Below are 15,631 nucleotides of genomic sequence, written 5' to 3'. Positions count from 1 at the left end.
TGCTGTATTTATTTTTATTGTAATAGAAAAAACCCACAAATAAACCAAAACATCACTTCCTGTCTAAAGACGTTATTAACATTTTCAAAATGGCACAGGGGAACCCCAACAATACAAGACAGAAGAGTAAGTGTGTGTGGGGGAAAAAAAGGCTCTGTTCCCTTTCAGGAGCTCAGTTTCCCCCACCCTCTGTCAATCAGCTGGCTGAAGTTTGTCACCTATATACACTTACATACGCCTCTCAGTCTAGTTCGTATATCTATGGGTGGAATGGTGGGGCCACAGTCCTGCAATTTGCACATAACCATCTTTGAGGAAAATGGGTTTCCAAAGAGGCCTACCAGGTACAAGGGTCTTGTCACCCAGCAAGATCAAGCAAACAGGATTCCCTCCTACAGTTCTTTTGCCATGAAACACGGAGCAGGTCCCCAGCCCAGGGGACCCTCTAGGAGCTCCTTGGCTATTGCAAACAGTGTATGGCCAAGGGAAATTTTACCCAGTGACCTTAAAGTAGCAGCAACATCTCTTCTGCAAAGGGGCTGCTCAGGAGGGGAAAAGGCAGATGGCAAAATGCATGGGGTGAACTGTTCTTTCCTGCCTTCCAAAGGGATGTAAAAAGTCCTCAAGTAGGCAGCCAAAGCAGAAACCAAGCTCAGGACCTCTTCAGTGGTGAGCATACAGGGGATATCCTCACTGTGTAAAGAGTGTGGAGCAGAAACTGTGGCACCAGTGCTTCCACTGAAGGCAGCTGCACCTGAAGCAATAGTTTGCTGAAAGACAAGCAACAACAGCTATGTTGCTTGCAGGTACCACACTACATACTTAGATGTTGGGCTGGACCATATCAGGTGGAGTGTACCTGTTCAACTGAGGAAGCTCCAAGACCTTTAACGAGCTATAGCACTGTGGCTGCAGGGGCCACTGTGGTGCACTGAGAGCAGGTACACACAAAACTGCAGAATGGACTGACAATACCCCACTCCCACTTGTGTAGCAACTGCACAAGGTGCAGGGCAAGAAGTATTTGACAGAGTGACTAAAACTGCAGTTTTCCTCCATTCCATCCCCTCAAAAATATGAACCATTATAGTCCACACTGAGTAACAGTGTGAGAAACTTATACTGTATTATTCTGGGAGAAGAGAGCCCAGCAGAGGAAAGACATCTCCTTCAGGTATGCAGGAAGATTCCAGTGCAGCAAATCTGAGATCCAGGACTGAACTTGCAGCGATACTTCTCACAACAAAGCAGTGGACAAAGAGCTATACATTTGCATAGATGCTTTTTCAGTGGCATCTGGGACGTGCAATCTCCATTTCTGGAGCATCAGCAATGTTTTGGGGTTTCTCTCATGTCTTTCTTCTGTTCCTTCCTAAATGCAACTGCTATAAAACTGCTCATGAAAGTAGTGTATACACAATGCATGAAAAGAAATCAGTGTGCCTATTTTTCATTCCCCCAATCGTTTTCCACTGCAAATAGCTGCAAAGCTGTAAGAATCTTAAACTAGAAGAAGCAGTATTGATACAATCTAATGCCAATCTAAGGACAGGACTGCTTCTGCATGTATCCCAATGAACTCAATTGTTTCATAGAAGAGCTTGATTTTACTCTTCCTCATTTTCTTTACATCAGGGGAGACCTACCACCTAATTCCTCTTACACTCAAGCAGAGTCCTCTCAGTTATGTGTTTGCTTCGGAAAGGACAGCAATATCAAGGAAAACTGAATTCCTATTGTGTCTGCAACCAGATATTGAAGGCAGAATTGGTCCACCTTATATTATCATGCAGTTGTCATGCTGTTCCTGCCTTGCTGTACTGTAACTCTGGCTTGGTAAGAAAAAAAAACCTCAAAGCCAAACAGAACAGCTCTTATGCAAACGTAACGGTTAACTATCTGCCAGTAATCCTAAATACCAGAAAAGTAAACCTTTCACTTCATTTTACTTTCACCTGAAATAATGATATTCTGTTCTGTCAACTGGTTCCACCCCACAACTCTTGGATCTAGCGTTACAAGGCTCTTGGTAACTCCCTTCCTCACACAACTCATCCCACTGAAGGTTTCAACTTGAGCATGACACAGACACAACAGTTCAGCTTGATCACCTTTCCCGCACAGCTTTGCCACTGCAAACATTCAAATCAGATGAGTTCAGCTTTTCCCTTGAGCAAACAACATAATATCAATGAAACATGCAGAAGACTAATCCTGGGATACCTTTACTTCCTAGGCTACCAATAGTTCCTTTGCCTTTTTGCTAAAGACTTCAGCAAATACCCCCATAACATAGGCAATGACAGGAGAAAGATGCAAGCCTGCAAGGGACAGCCACGACATCCCTTATTTACTTCAAATTGTGTAATGGGCTCTTGAATGCTCATGGAATGAATTCCCACTTACCATCACAGGAGTTACTTGGAAAGTGTCATCCTACTTGGACAAGACAGCCTTTATAAATTAGTATAATATTATTAGAAATTATGGCAATCTTTTTGGTAGCATTGGCTTACATGCACCCTGATAAATCCTCTCCCTAGGAAATTTTAAAACTTGTCTTGTAGCTTCGGTAGAGTTAATTCAGATGAGAAATTATAAAATAGAAATCTCATATATTGATGTTTAAAAAGGAAGAGGCCTGGTGAGGCTGGGCACACTGGGTCACTCCTGTTAGCTCTGTCCATTATGTCTGCTGAAGGTATTTCCTCCAGGTGGCTGGATCTGGATGGAGTCCAGGAGGGGCCTTAAAGCTTGTCCAAAAGGTCTGAGAAGGTAAAGAAATAAACATCTCAATAAATCATCTCTTGATGGAAAACTTTTCCCATATACTACTGAAGTGCACTCACTTCCTAGAGCGCAATCAAACTAACACTGCTTCTAAGCAAATCTGAAGAACAGACTTCCATTGCAAACTGAAGTAAATTTAACCAATTAGAGTTCACTGTTCAATAACTCAGAATTTCAAACATGATTTTATACAAGCTAGTTCTGAGTCCTAACATGCCCAGACTGCTAATGTGGTAATACTGTGTCTGAAACTGGCTTTTAGTAATTCATTCTACTTAAGTGTGTGAATGAAAGCCCTGTTATGCAACTGCTGTGCTCTGTTACGTACCACATCAATGTTAAAGACTGCTAGAATACCCTCTAGCTCCCTCATAAGACAATGGTTCAACACTCATACAACAATTGCTGTTGCAATCTGTAGCACTGCAACACTGAAAAATAAACCTGGTTTATCTTTCAATATGACTCACTCTGTTACAGACTTCGATTTTGAAACATATGAAGCAATAAGAGCCCCAGATAGAAGATGTGTGTCTCCCCAAAAATGTGGTATACCACTGTTATGAGAAATAAGACCTATATGATGGAGCTCAAACCAGCCCACTGGGATCCTCACTATCTGAGAATTAAGAGGAAAAAGAAGCTGAGCTGGACTATGAGGCAGGAATTCTTCATTTCCTTTTTTCTTCCATCCAGTCCTAGTTTTAAAACTGCAATGTTAATTTTAAAATTACTTTTTCCCTGCCTGGTGACATTTATGAGACCATTGCAAAATAACTAGCATAAGTTAAAAGTAGAAGATCAACCTTATCATGTCTTTTCAGCAACATCAGTACCAGTCAGCACCTGTTGTACAGTGTTGTAAGTGTTCAAGTAAAGCAAATAGCATCCTCTCCTTAATCTTATGCTGATTGTCTGTCAAATTTGTAAGCACTGGCATGAAACAATACACCATGGAGAGGAGCAGCATGCATACTCACGTGGCAAGAACTTCAGCTGGAAGGTCAGTGATGTAGGAAGGGATTTTTTTTCCTGTCAGGAACTGTGCCACTTCATTACTGAAGGTGTTGCAGTTATGTTCAAAGAGGTTGTAAGATTCTCCTCTGTGCCACAGGAAAGGAATTGAAACATAAAAATAGAGAGTCAGCAATAAATCTAACAAGCAGGAAAACTTCGTCCCCTAATGAGGAACATCATCTTATATTAGCACTTTTCCCCCACAGAGAATTCTAAGGCAAATAGAGACATCAATTCACCTTCAAATTCAATTGAATCTGGGAGGAAAATGGCATCTCTGCATCACTGACTTCGTACAATGTTTTTTGGAGGGTAAGTGAGGTCAGCGTTCTTCAATTAAATCCACAGAAGGAATAATGAGAAATCACAGGAATTACTGACATTGAAATATAGCCAGAACACTAAACGCTACTTTCCCATTCTTGTGAGTAGACTAGACTCTTTAACAGTCAAGGCCTTGATTTTACTCATATGAAAAGTTGGCAGCTTTAATACAACACTTTACCTATGACTCATGGGGCAAAGAACTATTTACTGAAATATTTCATACAGTGCCTTCATTTTCCCTGGTGATTCTTTCAAAGGCATTGCAGGCATTGTTCCATTTGACAAAAAAGCAGCATGAAAGACTTGCTGGCAACAACACTTTCTCAGCCTAGCTCAAGGCTGGCACACTAGAGAGTTGCCTAGCCGGTAGCTCCTCGTGTATCAGTGCATCAGATCCAGTCTCATAGTCGGAAAGTACAAAATAATGCACTTAGCAGACAGAGCTTTGTAACCAGGATCGGTTTCACAGTATCTTCCTCCACTCTGCATCTCTTCCCCTAAAGGCCTTTTTTGTTGATTTTACAGCACAAGCTGCTACTTACCGGAACATAGATTCCCCCAGTGAGGAAAGATACTCCAGAAAAATTTCTTCTGTGACTTCAGTGTTCCCCAGGTCAACAACTGTGTCTGGAGGTCCAAGAAGTGTCCCTCCCTGTAAAAATTAACAGCCAGAAGACAATGTTAAATGGACAGTGAATTATTTGGAAGGACTCTACTGACTAGAGCTGTTGTGGCTTGTCCAGGCACAAAATAAAGTACTTTAGGTATATTTGTGAAGCAAAAAGCCCTGCTGGCCTCCCCTGTTCTGGGAGCATGTTACTTCATGTTTAGGAGCATGTAAGTTGCATGTTACTTCTAATTCTCTGAGAAGTATGCAGAATGCAACTTACATTTCAGCTTGTATACTTGGCTCTTGATGCTGAAAGCTATAGACTATGGCAAAATTCTGCTTTAGAAGAATGGTCCACCAGTTTTGCCTCTCCAAGAGAAAAGCCTGTCAAAGCATCACGATTTTATTATTTAAGATTTTAAAAGGATCTCAAGTTGCCATGTCAGCACATAAACGCCCCTGATTCAGAATTTGACAAGGCATCACTCTGCCAATGCAGCTGCAGAAGGTGTTGTGGATAGGCAGATTCTCTCAGCAGAAGCAACTCCCAACCTGTATTTAGTTAGGCTTAAACTTGCTGCCCATGCTCCCTTTTCTTCAGAAGCCCTGGGAATCCATGGCAAGCAGCAGTATGTGGCTGCATTCAGAAGCCTCTTGCTGCTTTCTTAGAAGACAGTGTCACAAGCAATTTTGATCAGGTAACCCTATCACAGAATTATCACAAACAGAAGTTTAACTTACAGGTGCACAGCTGGAGATTCCTCCACTGCCGTAGAAGAACTCATCCTTATGGACTATTATGGAGGTGTGCCTGCCACAGAGTAAGAAACCACAGGTGAAACAAAGGAAATAGTTAACCTAGCATATAAATCACTGGCAAATTTGTGTGCTCAAAAACAATATGAAGTGAACAACTGAAAAAAAAAAAGGTCAATGTGTTGTGATCTGCTGGGACATGACTGGATAGAGAAGCAGTGATTAGCAAGACTATTGTAATACTCTAAGTGGCTGGGAAAGAACAGGCATAGATGTGCTCAAGCATGAAGGAGCATAGGAAGAAGGAAACTTCCCCACCAGCATGAGATCTCCAGCAGCCTCTTTCCACTAAAGGGCTGAGGGTAAATTCACAGAGATGGAGAGACGGAGCTAGCTCTGCTACCGCACTGACAGAAGTGTGGGTCTGACAGACACTGACTGAGAAGGACAGACAGTCACTGCAGACGGATCAATAGAGAGGAAAACAGGAGCTTTGGGAACATGTGTTTGCCTTTAAGGAAAAAAAAACACCTCAAACAAAAAAAAACAAAAACCCCAAACCAACCAGCAACCACTCTCTCGATATGAATGGCAGCAAATTGGGATGTCTTTTGTAACAAAATGTAGTTACTGCTTTTATGTGCCAGAATGCCTTATTTTGTAATGCCTTCTTCCCACCTAAAAGTGCTTGGGCCAAAGACAATATCCTACCCTTGAAAGAGTGTACAAGTGCATTAAAATGCAACAGCTACTACCAACAATTTTTTTCATGGGGTCCACTGAGCTTTGGATGGAGAAGTTCAACCAGCACCTGACTGTACGTCATCTTACTGTCAATCTGTATTCAGGAAGCAAAAGTGCCTTGGTCTCTCTTCAGCACCAAAGTGTTCTTAAGATCTGAAGCGCACAATCTCATACTGAAAATATTTCCTATACGACATAGTGTTCAACACACATTATGCGATTTAAATCTAGTCACTTACCATATGCCATCCAGCTGTTTCCCTGTATGCAGAGAAAAGAAGAGTTATTAGCAACATATTTTCCAGATTTCAGCCTACAGTCTGTCAATCACATAAGAACTATGCTTATTACTTCACCATGACAATAACGCCGAAGATTTCATCCCACAGCTTCTTCTAAAGGAACAGAATGTCTTGCTTTCAAATTAACTACCTGGTCCACACTAGGGCTATATTTTTTTCCTCCTGTATGCAGAGGTGGCAATGCCATCCTGTCCTGCCAGTGCTTATCTGTCTTAGGCTTTTATCTACAGAACAAGAAAAAAACACTTTTCCTCAGATTAGCACCTTCAGTCAGGAACAGAAGAGTTGAATTCTACACAGATTTCATAATGGCAGGCAGTTAGCCAGCAGAGAGTATTTTCAGCCAGTGAAGAGAAATCTGACTCAAACATATGATCTGTGGTCAAAGTCTCTCTAATCTATGCCATGATTGCCTCCTTTTCCTTCCCTCCCCTGCCCTTTAGAATTACCAGTTTAAGTGCAGTCAGGCAGGGAGGAGTGCAGGGTTGAAATTTATACAAATTGTGTGTTTTGTAGAACACAGCAGCAAAGACTTGCTTCAGGCACCACTAAGCTGACACCATTGTGTCTTCTGAAATGCATTGCTAGTTCCCTAGAAGTGGGAAACCTAAAACTCTGTGTTCATGGTAGGATCTCAAGATCACCAAAGGATCACCAGCTGTTACTGCTCTAAACTCTAACTATCATAAGCTAAAGTCTTGGCCTCTCTGCTGAAGCTTGAAGAGGCCACTCTTCTGTTGGTGTCCGGCTTCTTCCAAGATACCTGGTGTGCTAGCAGTGATAGGCTGCAGCGTACTAGTTCCACTTGTCCTGTGAAAAGATACTCTCCAGTCATGGCACATACATCAGTACCATGACACCAACAACCCACAGGCAGGCAAAGGCACTGTCTTTCCCTTTCTATAGGCAGAGGGTTTGGGGATATTTATCCTCTTACTCCTCCACAGGGCTGCTTGGGTCTGGGATTGCCAGGAGCAAGCATGCTACTTCAAAGCAGCAGTAGTTCTTCATGAGCTCTTTCTCTTGGGCAAAACCAACTTTCAGTCACCATGAGGACCAAGTTAAAAAAAAAAAAAAGGATTTTTATTGATGAGGATAATTGATGAGGATAATCCTTCAAGAGTTCAGAGAAAAGGATGCTTATGTGTCCAAGTACGGAATAAACAAAAGCACAGAGCGAGATACCTGTGTCAGATGAGGGTCGTAGAAGAGTGCTGGCAGGGAAAAGACTGTTGTGACAATAGAGACACCAGTAGAAGCAAGCACACACAGTTCTGAAGTAGGTGGACTGATTTGTCACTACCATGGATTACAGCCAGGCAGCAAGCATATTCCCTGTCATCCACCTCACAGAAATGTAGGCATGGAGTAGGATGAAGGCGAAAAGATAGTAGCAACGACAAGAGAAGCAAAGTGTGTATTACAACATCTCAGGAGCATTTGCTGCCCCTTCAGTGTGCCCCATGCTGTTCTTCTCCTCCATTCTCTGTCCCTTGTTCCACATCTTCCCCATTAGAGCTTTTGCCTTGTGCTCTAGAGCTGCCAGAGACACCAGTGGCACTGCAGGCTCATTGGCAACATGCAGGTAGGGTATAGTGCACTGCCTTAATGTTAGCAGCTGGCCTATGATAGGCTCTACCACATGAATTTCACATAGTGTTCTGCATATCTGTTAATAGATTATTACACATTCATTCAAAATAAAACACTAGAACTTGAACTTTACCCTTTAGGGCAGAGAAACAAACCATTTCAAACACAGCACATACTAGAACTATATTTGTCCTTTTGCACGCTAAATGGAAAAAGAACATCTTAATATTTACTTTCACCCTCATTTCCAGCAAACAAAGGGCTTTCCACAAAGCTGCCACTTTGCACCTAGATCCATGTGCAGGTGAAAGAATTCTAGCAGATGCTGACAATGGCACAGGTGTTGCTGAAAACCTGCTCATGCAATCACAGCACCTACTTGAAAAGGTCATTGAGGCAAGGGCTACCACATATTGGGCTGCTCTAGCCAGGCTGTAGCCAGCAGCTCAAGGAGAGTGACTACCCATATTTGACACTTGTGAGATCACATCTGGAATGCCATGTCTACTTTCAGACCTCCCCATTAAGACAGACATACTGGGCTGGAGCACTTGCTGAGCTGAACAGCAGCTGAGAGAACTGGTCTGTTCAGCCTCAAGAAGAGAAGGCCAAGAGTCCTTATTGCTGTCTACAACAATCTAACGTGTATGGAGGAAAAGGGCGCTTTGCTCTACTCAGAGGTGAAAGGCAAAAGGTGCTAGCTGGAAAAAGGGAAATTCACAACTAGGTAAGAGGATAAAAAAAAAAAAATACCATGAAGGTCATCAAACCCTGGGGCAGGGATCAGAATGCATGTGTGATTTCCACTGTGGAGATACTCAGAAGTCAGCTGGCTCAGAGGCCTGAAGAATCTGCTCCCACTGGATCTACTTTGAGCAGGACTTCCAGAGGCCCTTTTCCACCACTGCAATTCTCTGATTGCATGAACAAAACACCAGCAGAATTCAGGAAAGAGGCTTTGCATTAGATTGCAGTCCAACCTTGGGGGCTCCTCTCTGGCCGCTACACATAAAATCTGTAGCCAACAAGAGGCAGCAACTGCCAGGGCAATAACAGCACAGCTCTTGCCAAGTGAAGCTGCCTGTCTTCACAAGACGTGTCTGTCTGAGGCTGCTCAGCTAGGTCAGTTTGTGCCAAGCACTGGTTTGATGATCTTAATACAGCTGCTGACCTGCTCTTTTTGCTTGGCTCCTGTAAGACATTAACCAGGCCATCACTGCATAAAATACATGCCATATCTGCAGCACTGATGACAATAAAGCATCCACAGCAGGTCCCCAGCCTGCTGCAGGCAAAACAAAATCCCCTTCTACCACCAGCGGACTGTGCTTGGTCAGAGGCAGTGCAGGCCTCTCCAGTGACATTGGGGAATCCCATGCCTAAGAAACCTGCCATTATTCACCACATACACACCATCGAGAGACACCTAAGACCAAGAACTTTTGGTATGCTGTGCAGTTTCTTATGCTACACATCTGGCTCTTGTCATCTCAACCCTAAACTGACTAACAGGAATAAGCTGATGGCCACCAGCTTCTGAGGAACCTGTGCAGCTCCCTTTCTGCTGCTCAACAAGAATCTCAAGGTTTGTCTGCGACATCATGTAAGAGGTTCTATGCAGACCTTCACCTCCACCACCATCTTCCTCCTGAAGTTTTGTCTCAGTTGGTGATCCTCCTGTGTTACTCTTCTTGCCCTTCTCTCAAACTCAGACATTGCACAGAACAGGTGACAGCTCACAGTGCCCCTCCTGACAAGCTCATGTAAAGCCATCAAGGCAGTCTTTGCCTTCTGCTGGACATTGTCCACTATATACAAAATACGTTGCAGCCTCTGAAGGCTCGATACACAACACCAGCCCCAACAGCATGACCAAGTGAGGATCAGCACTGTTCTGTTTCCACGGACAGCTGCCCAAGTGAGAGCATGAGCACAGTATTGCTGCAGTAGTGCTACGGCACAAGTTGTACCCACCCCTTGCAGTGACACTTTCCACTAAAACTGCTTCTGGCAGCACTATCCAGCTTGAAAAAACAGAAGGTCAAGCTTTTCAGGGAGCCTCCCCATCTAATCCTGCAGTGCAACAGAGCTTACATCCCATAGACAATTGAGTGCTCTAGAGGAAGGGATTGCAAATGCCATCTGGGGTACTGGCAGACATCATCACATTTCATGCTTATTGCTGCAACACATTTACTCGCAAGCTGAGGCTGTCTGTAACTATATAGAAAAATCTGATTCCCCAGTAATTTTGATTAGAGCTGCAAAAGCCTTTAAATTGCAGACATTACTCTTCACTCAACAGCTACAGCAAAGCTAATCCAAATGATCCACATGCATATAATATGGAACAGCAATGTACTGTTCCATATTACTGTTCCACTGAATGATGGAATGATACTCTTTTGGGCATCTCCTGTTTATCCAGGTAAAACAGAAACAGCAAGATAATTAAAGACTTTAGATGTTTCACATATCATGACAATATGTGAATATTGTGATATTCACAATATTAGCACAATAAATATTTCCGGAGGGCTGTGGAGCAGGAAATGATGTTGCAAATTTAGATGTACACACTTATACAGCAATTAATGCAGATGGTCAAGTTACAAGGTTTCGGCTGTCCCACAAGCGCAAGCTCAGCCTGAAGTAAATGTGAAACAGTCCAGCTTAATTTGACGTGCTTGCATTATGAGCTAATGCAAGTTGAGCTACCTTGTGTTTGTCACAGACCACAAACATGGACATGAAGGTTACTGTGGTACACCTGTTTGTGATGATACCTTGTCAGGCTTTGGAAACCTCATCACATACTTGATCTTTAGGGTTTTTTTTAATGCCTGATATGCTTAGATGGATCTCATCTTAAAATACTCAGTAGAACTCAGGAGGGGACGCCAATTTAGCATAGGTCTGTATGCTTCAGCATCTCAAAGATTCAAATTGTTTGAATGAGGCAGAGTATCATCTGGCAAGGAAACAAGTTTTGGGTTTTTATTCATTTGCTGTTATTTTACTTTATAACAGCCACAGCTCAAATACTTTCATGTTGCTCATGTGAGCCAGAAACCTAGAGACAAATACAACATTCAAATGCATTAAACAGTTTCAGGACCCTCAGCTTAGTTACAGGAATGTGGACAACAAAGTAGTTAGAATTGTTTGTTGCACAACTGATTCAGGAGATTGTCACTGTTAGGATAAGAGGGTATTTTGAAAGAGGCAAGCAAGCCCACATAATTTTAGGATATAATCAAATGGAATTACTTCCAGGCTTGGATTTATCAGGAAGGCTAAGCAGAAGGAAGATTAGATGCTTGCCAATCTATTTTACTGGCACAGTTAATTTCTTAACCTTGAGGGCCACACAACGTGTTTTATTCCTGTGCATTTTAAATGCCCAATGAAAGTGGTGTTCGTATATTCATTCAAATTATTAGACTGAAGGGCAGAAGAGTTCTGAGATGTGAAGGAATTAGGGAGATGGGCCACCCATCCATCCCTCAAGCCCAAGAACAACACCAGTTCCTGAGCTGCAAAATAAAGAAACAATGGGAAGCGTAGTACTTTTTAACGATGTATCTATGCCCTGCAATGGATATGCAAGCCACCCCGAAAAGCAGTGAACTATTCTCCCGTGGAATTGGAAGCAACAGAAATACCCACTGGCTGACCAAATTATAACAGTGCATTGGTTTGCATATTGTTGTAATTTCCTTAGGCAAATCCATTACGATTCCTACCCTTTTCAAGTGAAAATTGTCCAAATTAGTCAAGCACTTTCTCCTATGTGCTACCCAGGGCTCTCAATTGAAGCAAAAATACCTGACAGCCTAATGTAGAGGGAGGAGCCTGCTTCAGTTCTCTCCTCCTTGAGATGCCTAGAGATATCAAGAAGCAGGCTAGATTGGGGGAAGAAAATGCACTTGATTTTAATGAAATCCCTAGCAAATGCTCTGATGGAATCTCACATTGAAGCAATTCAAAACTCTTCAGAACGGGTGGAAGAGAGGCAGAGTGATGTGCTGGGTCTGGAAAAAAGGAACAAAGCAGAAGGAACCTCCTTTTAGCAGTTACCTTTTGCCGCAATCCCTTCTGGGCTGTTAAGTCCTTACAGCTGAATTCACCACTTACATTTCAACCAATACATACTGCCAAGTTAACTGATCATTAATTTATACTACCCTCATCCAAAGGTGCCACAGTACACTAAGGTCCTGCCCATTCTTTGAGTCACATGAGCAATAAGCTCTGTTACAGGACAGGAGAACTTTGGGAGGCGCAAGACATTTGCCTTTAGGCCCATGATGCAATAGAATTTTAATCTTCCTTAAAGATTTCTCTGCCTTTGTACATCTACTTCAAAATCAGCACTGCAAGCTGAACTACTCTGTCTTCCTTTCTACCCTCCGCAGAATAATCAGGTGGATTATATTTTCTGTCTTGAAAACAGAAATCTCACTGCAGTCAGGTTAACATTTACTATTTTTAGATCATGTAGGTGGACAAACATAGCCTCTCAGACTGAGAATGGTGGAGAGGGAACAGTACCTGTAGAGAAGATGCATGTAAAGCAACAGCACACAAAAATTAAACACACCACTTCTGATTTCAAAGGCGATCGAACTGTAATATTTGGTCATGTATACTTTAGAACAGAAGTATTCACCGAGAAATACAGGAATCTCACAAAAAATTAGGAACAACAAAAAGCGAAGACGTGCCCAAGGGCATGACTGTGTCACCCTAAAGCCTGCTATGAACGGTGCTGTATAGCTCTGCCTTCCAGGTTCATCATTCAACAACAACAAAGGGAACTGATACTGAAAAAGTTAGGACAACATTTAGTAGTGAGACTTGATCCTTGAATGCTGTATTGGTATAATCCATAATACCTCTGGATCCTATTAGCACAACTCAAGATATCATGTGGTGATGCTCTTGCAGTGGTCACCACCATAAGAAAGGATGCATCCCACTCTGGCAGTGGGATCTGAGCTGTTTTCGAGCACACTAGGAATTGATTTTAACACAATCAATGATTGTATTTGTTTCTTCTTTCTAAATCATATGTATTTCCGTATAGGTGATGTTACAGAATTATCACTCAAAGCTAAAGCACTATTTCAGTAAAACGCAGCATCTACGGGAAGAATACCTGAAGTACAGATGACAAATATATGGCACTAAATTATCTAAGAAATCCTTTCCTCTTCAATTTGTGACTTTTTCTGATGAAGTACAATTTATGGACATCACTGGCAAAAAAAAAAAAAAAAAAGTAGCTATTGTCCACCTCAAAGCTGATGTACAGAGAAGTAGCAACAGATTCTGCTGTTCTTCAAGAAAAAGCAGGCAAGCAGAACATTCTCTCCATCACTTCTCTCTTCGGGAGGTATCTAAAATAATCTGGAGATATGAGAGAACTGGATGTAAACCACATAAGAGCCTTAACTTGAAGGAAAAAAGGAACAAACAATGATTTGTTTTACAGACAATTCAGTTGCTGGATCCACATTACCACAAGTGTTCCGCAGGCTGCACTGTCACTGTGACCACATAGGCCTTGTTGGCCCTGCTCCATGAACACGTCTGAGCTCAGCTGGTTACTGGGCAGGATGAGTGACACTTCCCATGCTTCCAAGAGGTGTGCTCAGCTTTGTAAGTTTTCCTTTTCATTACTCAGACTCCTCAAAGTGTAGCACCAAACTGTATCACAAGCACAAGGTTTTGAAATTGCTGTTCGGATAGCACCAAAAATGAAGTTGTGCACTAAGTGTTTTTATGTAGAAATTCAGAAAGCTAAAAGATCCCAAGATTGAGTCTGCATGTAAGAGAGACCTGTGTGAAGACTGGCATGGAGATGCACAAAGTGACAACCTATTTCTGTACAAGTCTTTGCTTGGATCAACATGTCGAAATAGAGTGGTCAAAATCTGCTTACCTCTAACACAGGTAAATCATACACACATGTAATTTGTATCTTAAGACATGTAACTCCTAGCACAAGATAAAACATGGCTATTGTGAATTAACAAGTGAAAAATTACTTCCCTGAGGGCTGCAACAGAAGTGAGTGACCACACAAAATGTTTTGAGGTTAACCAGTACAGGAAGCACCCATCTTCCACAGCTGTTGCTGCTTTATGGCTAATGGAGCACAGCCCATTCAATCTCCACAATATTACCTTCTCAACTTTGGAAGCCTATCATTGCCATGTAGGAAACCTCACACTAAGAATTATTTGGACTTTGATTTTAAGCCTGCAGGAAAGCACAGAACCTCCTCTTAGTAAAGATGAGTGAAGCGAATGCCAACAAACTGTAAAACAAGATTACACAGAGCCATCTGTTCAGACACTGCGCCTGTTGAGAAGTCTCATTTCATACAGACTGATATGGGCCAGAGCCTACACGTAACAGGTACAAACCACTTTCTTGTTCTGCTCCTAATTCATGCTTCCAAAACTTCAAGCAAAACCTGTGTTTTTGTTTTTTTTTTGTGTCCCCAGTCCAAGGTTCAGCTGGAAACACACACATACTTGATAAGCCACACAACAAGCTCCTACCAACTCTCTGGAAGGAGAAGGTGGCTTGCTGCGCATCACAGCTGTGCAATGCTCAACCCAGTCCAGCCTCACCACAACACAAACCCAATAATCTTGTGAACAGCAGCAGGCCTTCTTCCAGCTCAGCCTTCCTGCCAAGGTGTCACAGCAGTTGGGGTGTCATGAACATGAGCTTTCCCTCACTTCAGGGGCTAAGTAATACTTTTAATTAGGCTTTAGTAAATCATGCCAATGACAGACGGTGGAAAAGTGCCTGGACCCTCTTCACCTGGACCTGCCTGCCTGACAAAGCTGGTCCCGCTGACAATGGAGACAGGGATGCTTCCGCTAAACCCCACACACCGAGCCCCCGAGCAAGGCCCGCGCACTCCTAAGCCGTGCTTCAGGCACCGGCCACCGCCGCAGCTCAGTGCCCGCTACCCACACCCAAGGGAGCCCTTCCCCGGGGGGCCATTCCCTTGGGAGAGCGGTACCGGGCCGGGTCAAGCCACGCCCGGGGCTGCAGCGGGTAGTTTCGGCCCTTTCCCGCCCGGACCGCAGCGGTGGGTGGGAGGACACGACCCTCCTGAGGCGGCAGCGGGAGGGGAGGCCCGGGCCGGGCCCTTCGCGGAGGGGGGGGGCAGTGCCGGTGCCCCCGCCGTGCTCTTACCCAGCATGAGGGGGCTGAGGCGCCGGGCCATGCCCTTGGACAGGTCGTACACATAGAGCTTCACGGGATGCAGGGCCAGCGGCTCCTCCATGAGGGCGCGGGCACGGCCGCCGGGCGGCACCGGGAACCCTGATAGACACCTGCCGCCCCGCCAGGTACCGAGAAGCGGAAGGGAATGGGTAAGAGCGGCCCCCGTACCGTTCCCGCCACCACCGGTCCCGGGTGCGGGTGCGGCAGCACCAACGGCGCGGTGACAGGCGGAACGGAAAGG

At 43.7% G+C, this 15,631-nt stretch overlaps 1 protein-coding gene across 1 annotated transcript; it reads right to left on the bottom strand.

The window, feature by feature from the left end:
• On the bottom strand, positions 1-15,610 carry DESI1 (desumoylating isopeptidase 1). Its single transcript, XM_062624198.1, has 6 exons — positions 15,361-15,610; positions 6,484-6,505; positions 5,486-5,555; positions 4,677-4,786; positions 3,771-3,893; positions 1-2,767 (listed from the first exon to the last, which is right to left on the bottom strand). Exons 1-6 carry the CDS (start codon positions 15,449-15,451, stop codon positions 2,674-2,676), a joined length of 510 nt encoding a protein of 169 aa, XP_062480182.1. The 5' UTR covers positions 15,452-15,610; the 3' UTR covers positions 1-2,673.
• Between the last annotated feature and the right edge of the window lie 21 nt (positions 15,611-15,631).

This window comes from Pezoporus occidentalis, unplaced genomic scaffold (assembly GCF_034315485.1).
Source record: "Pezoporus occidentalis ecotype Australia unplaced genomic scaffold, CSIRO_AGI_Poc_V1 ctg263, whole genome shotgun sequence".
NCBI classification, from domain to species: domain Eukaryota; kingdom Metazoa; phylum Chordata; class Aves; order Psittaciformes; family Psittacidae; genus Pezoporus; species Pezoporus occidentalis.
Note: the sequence above shows the minus strand (reverse complement) of the source record. Positions and strands in the feature narration are given on the sequence as shown.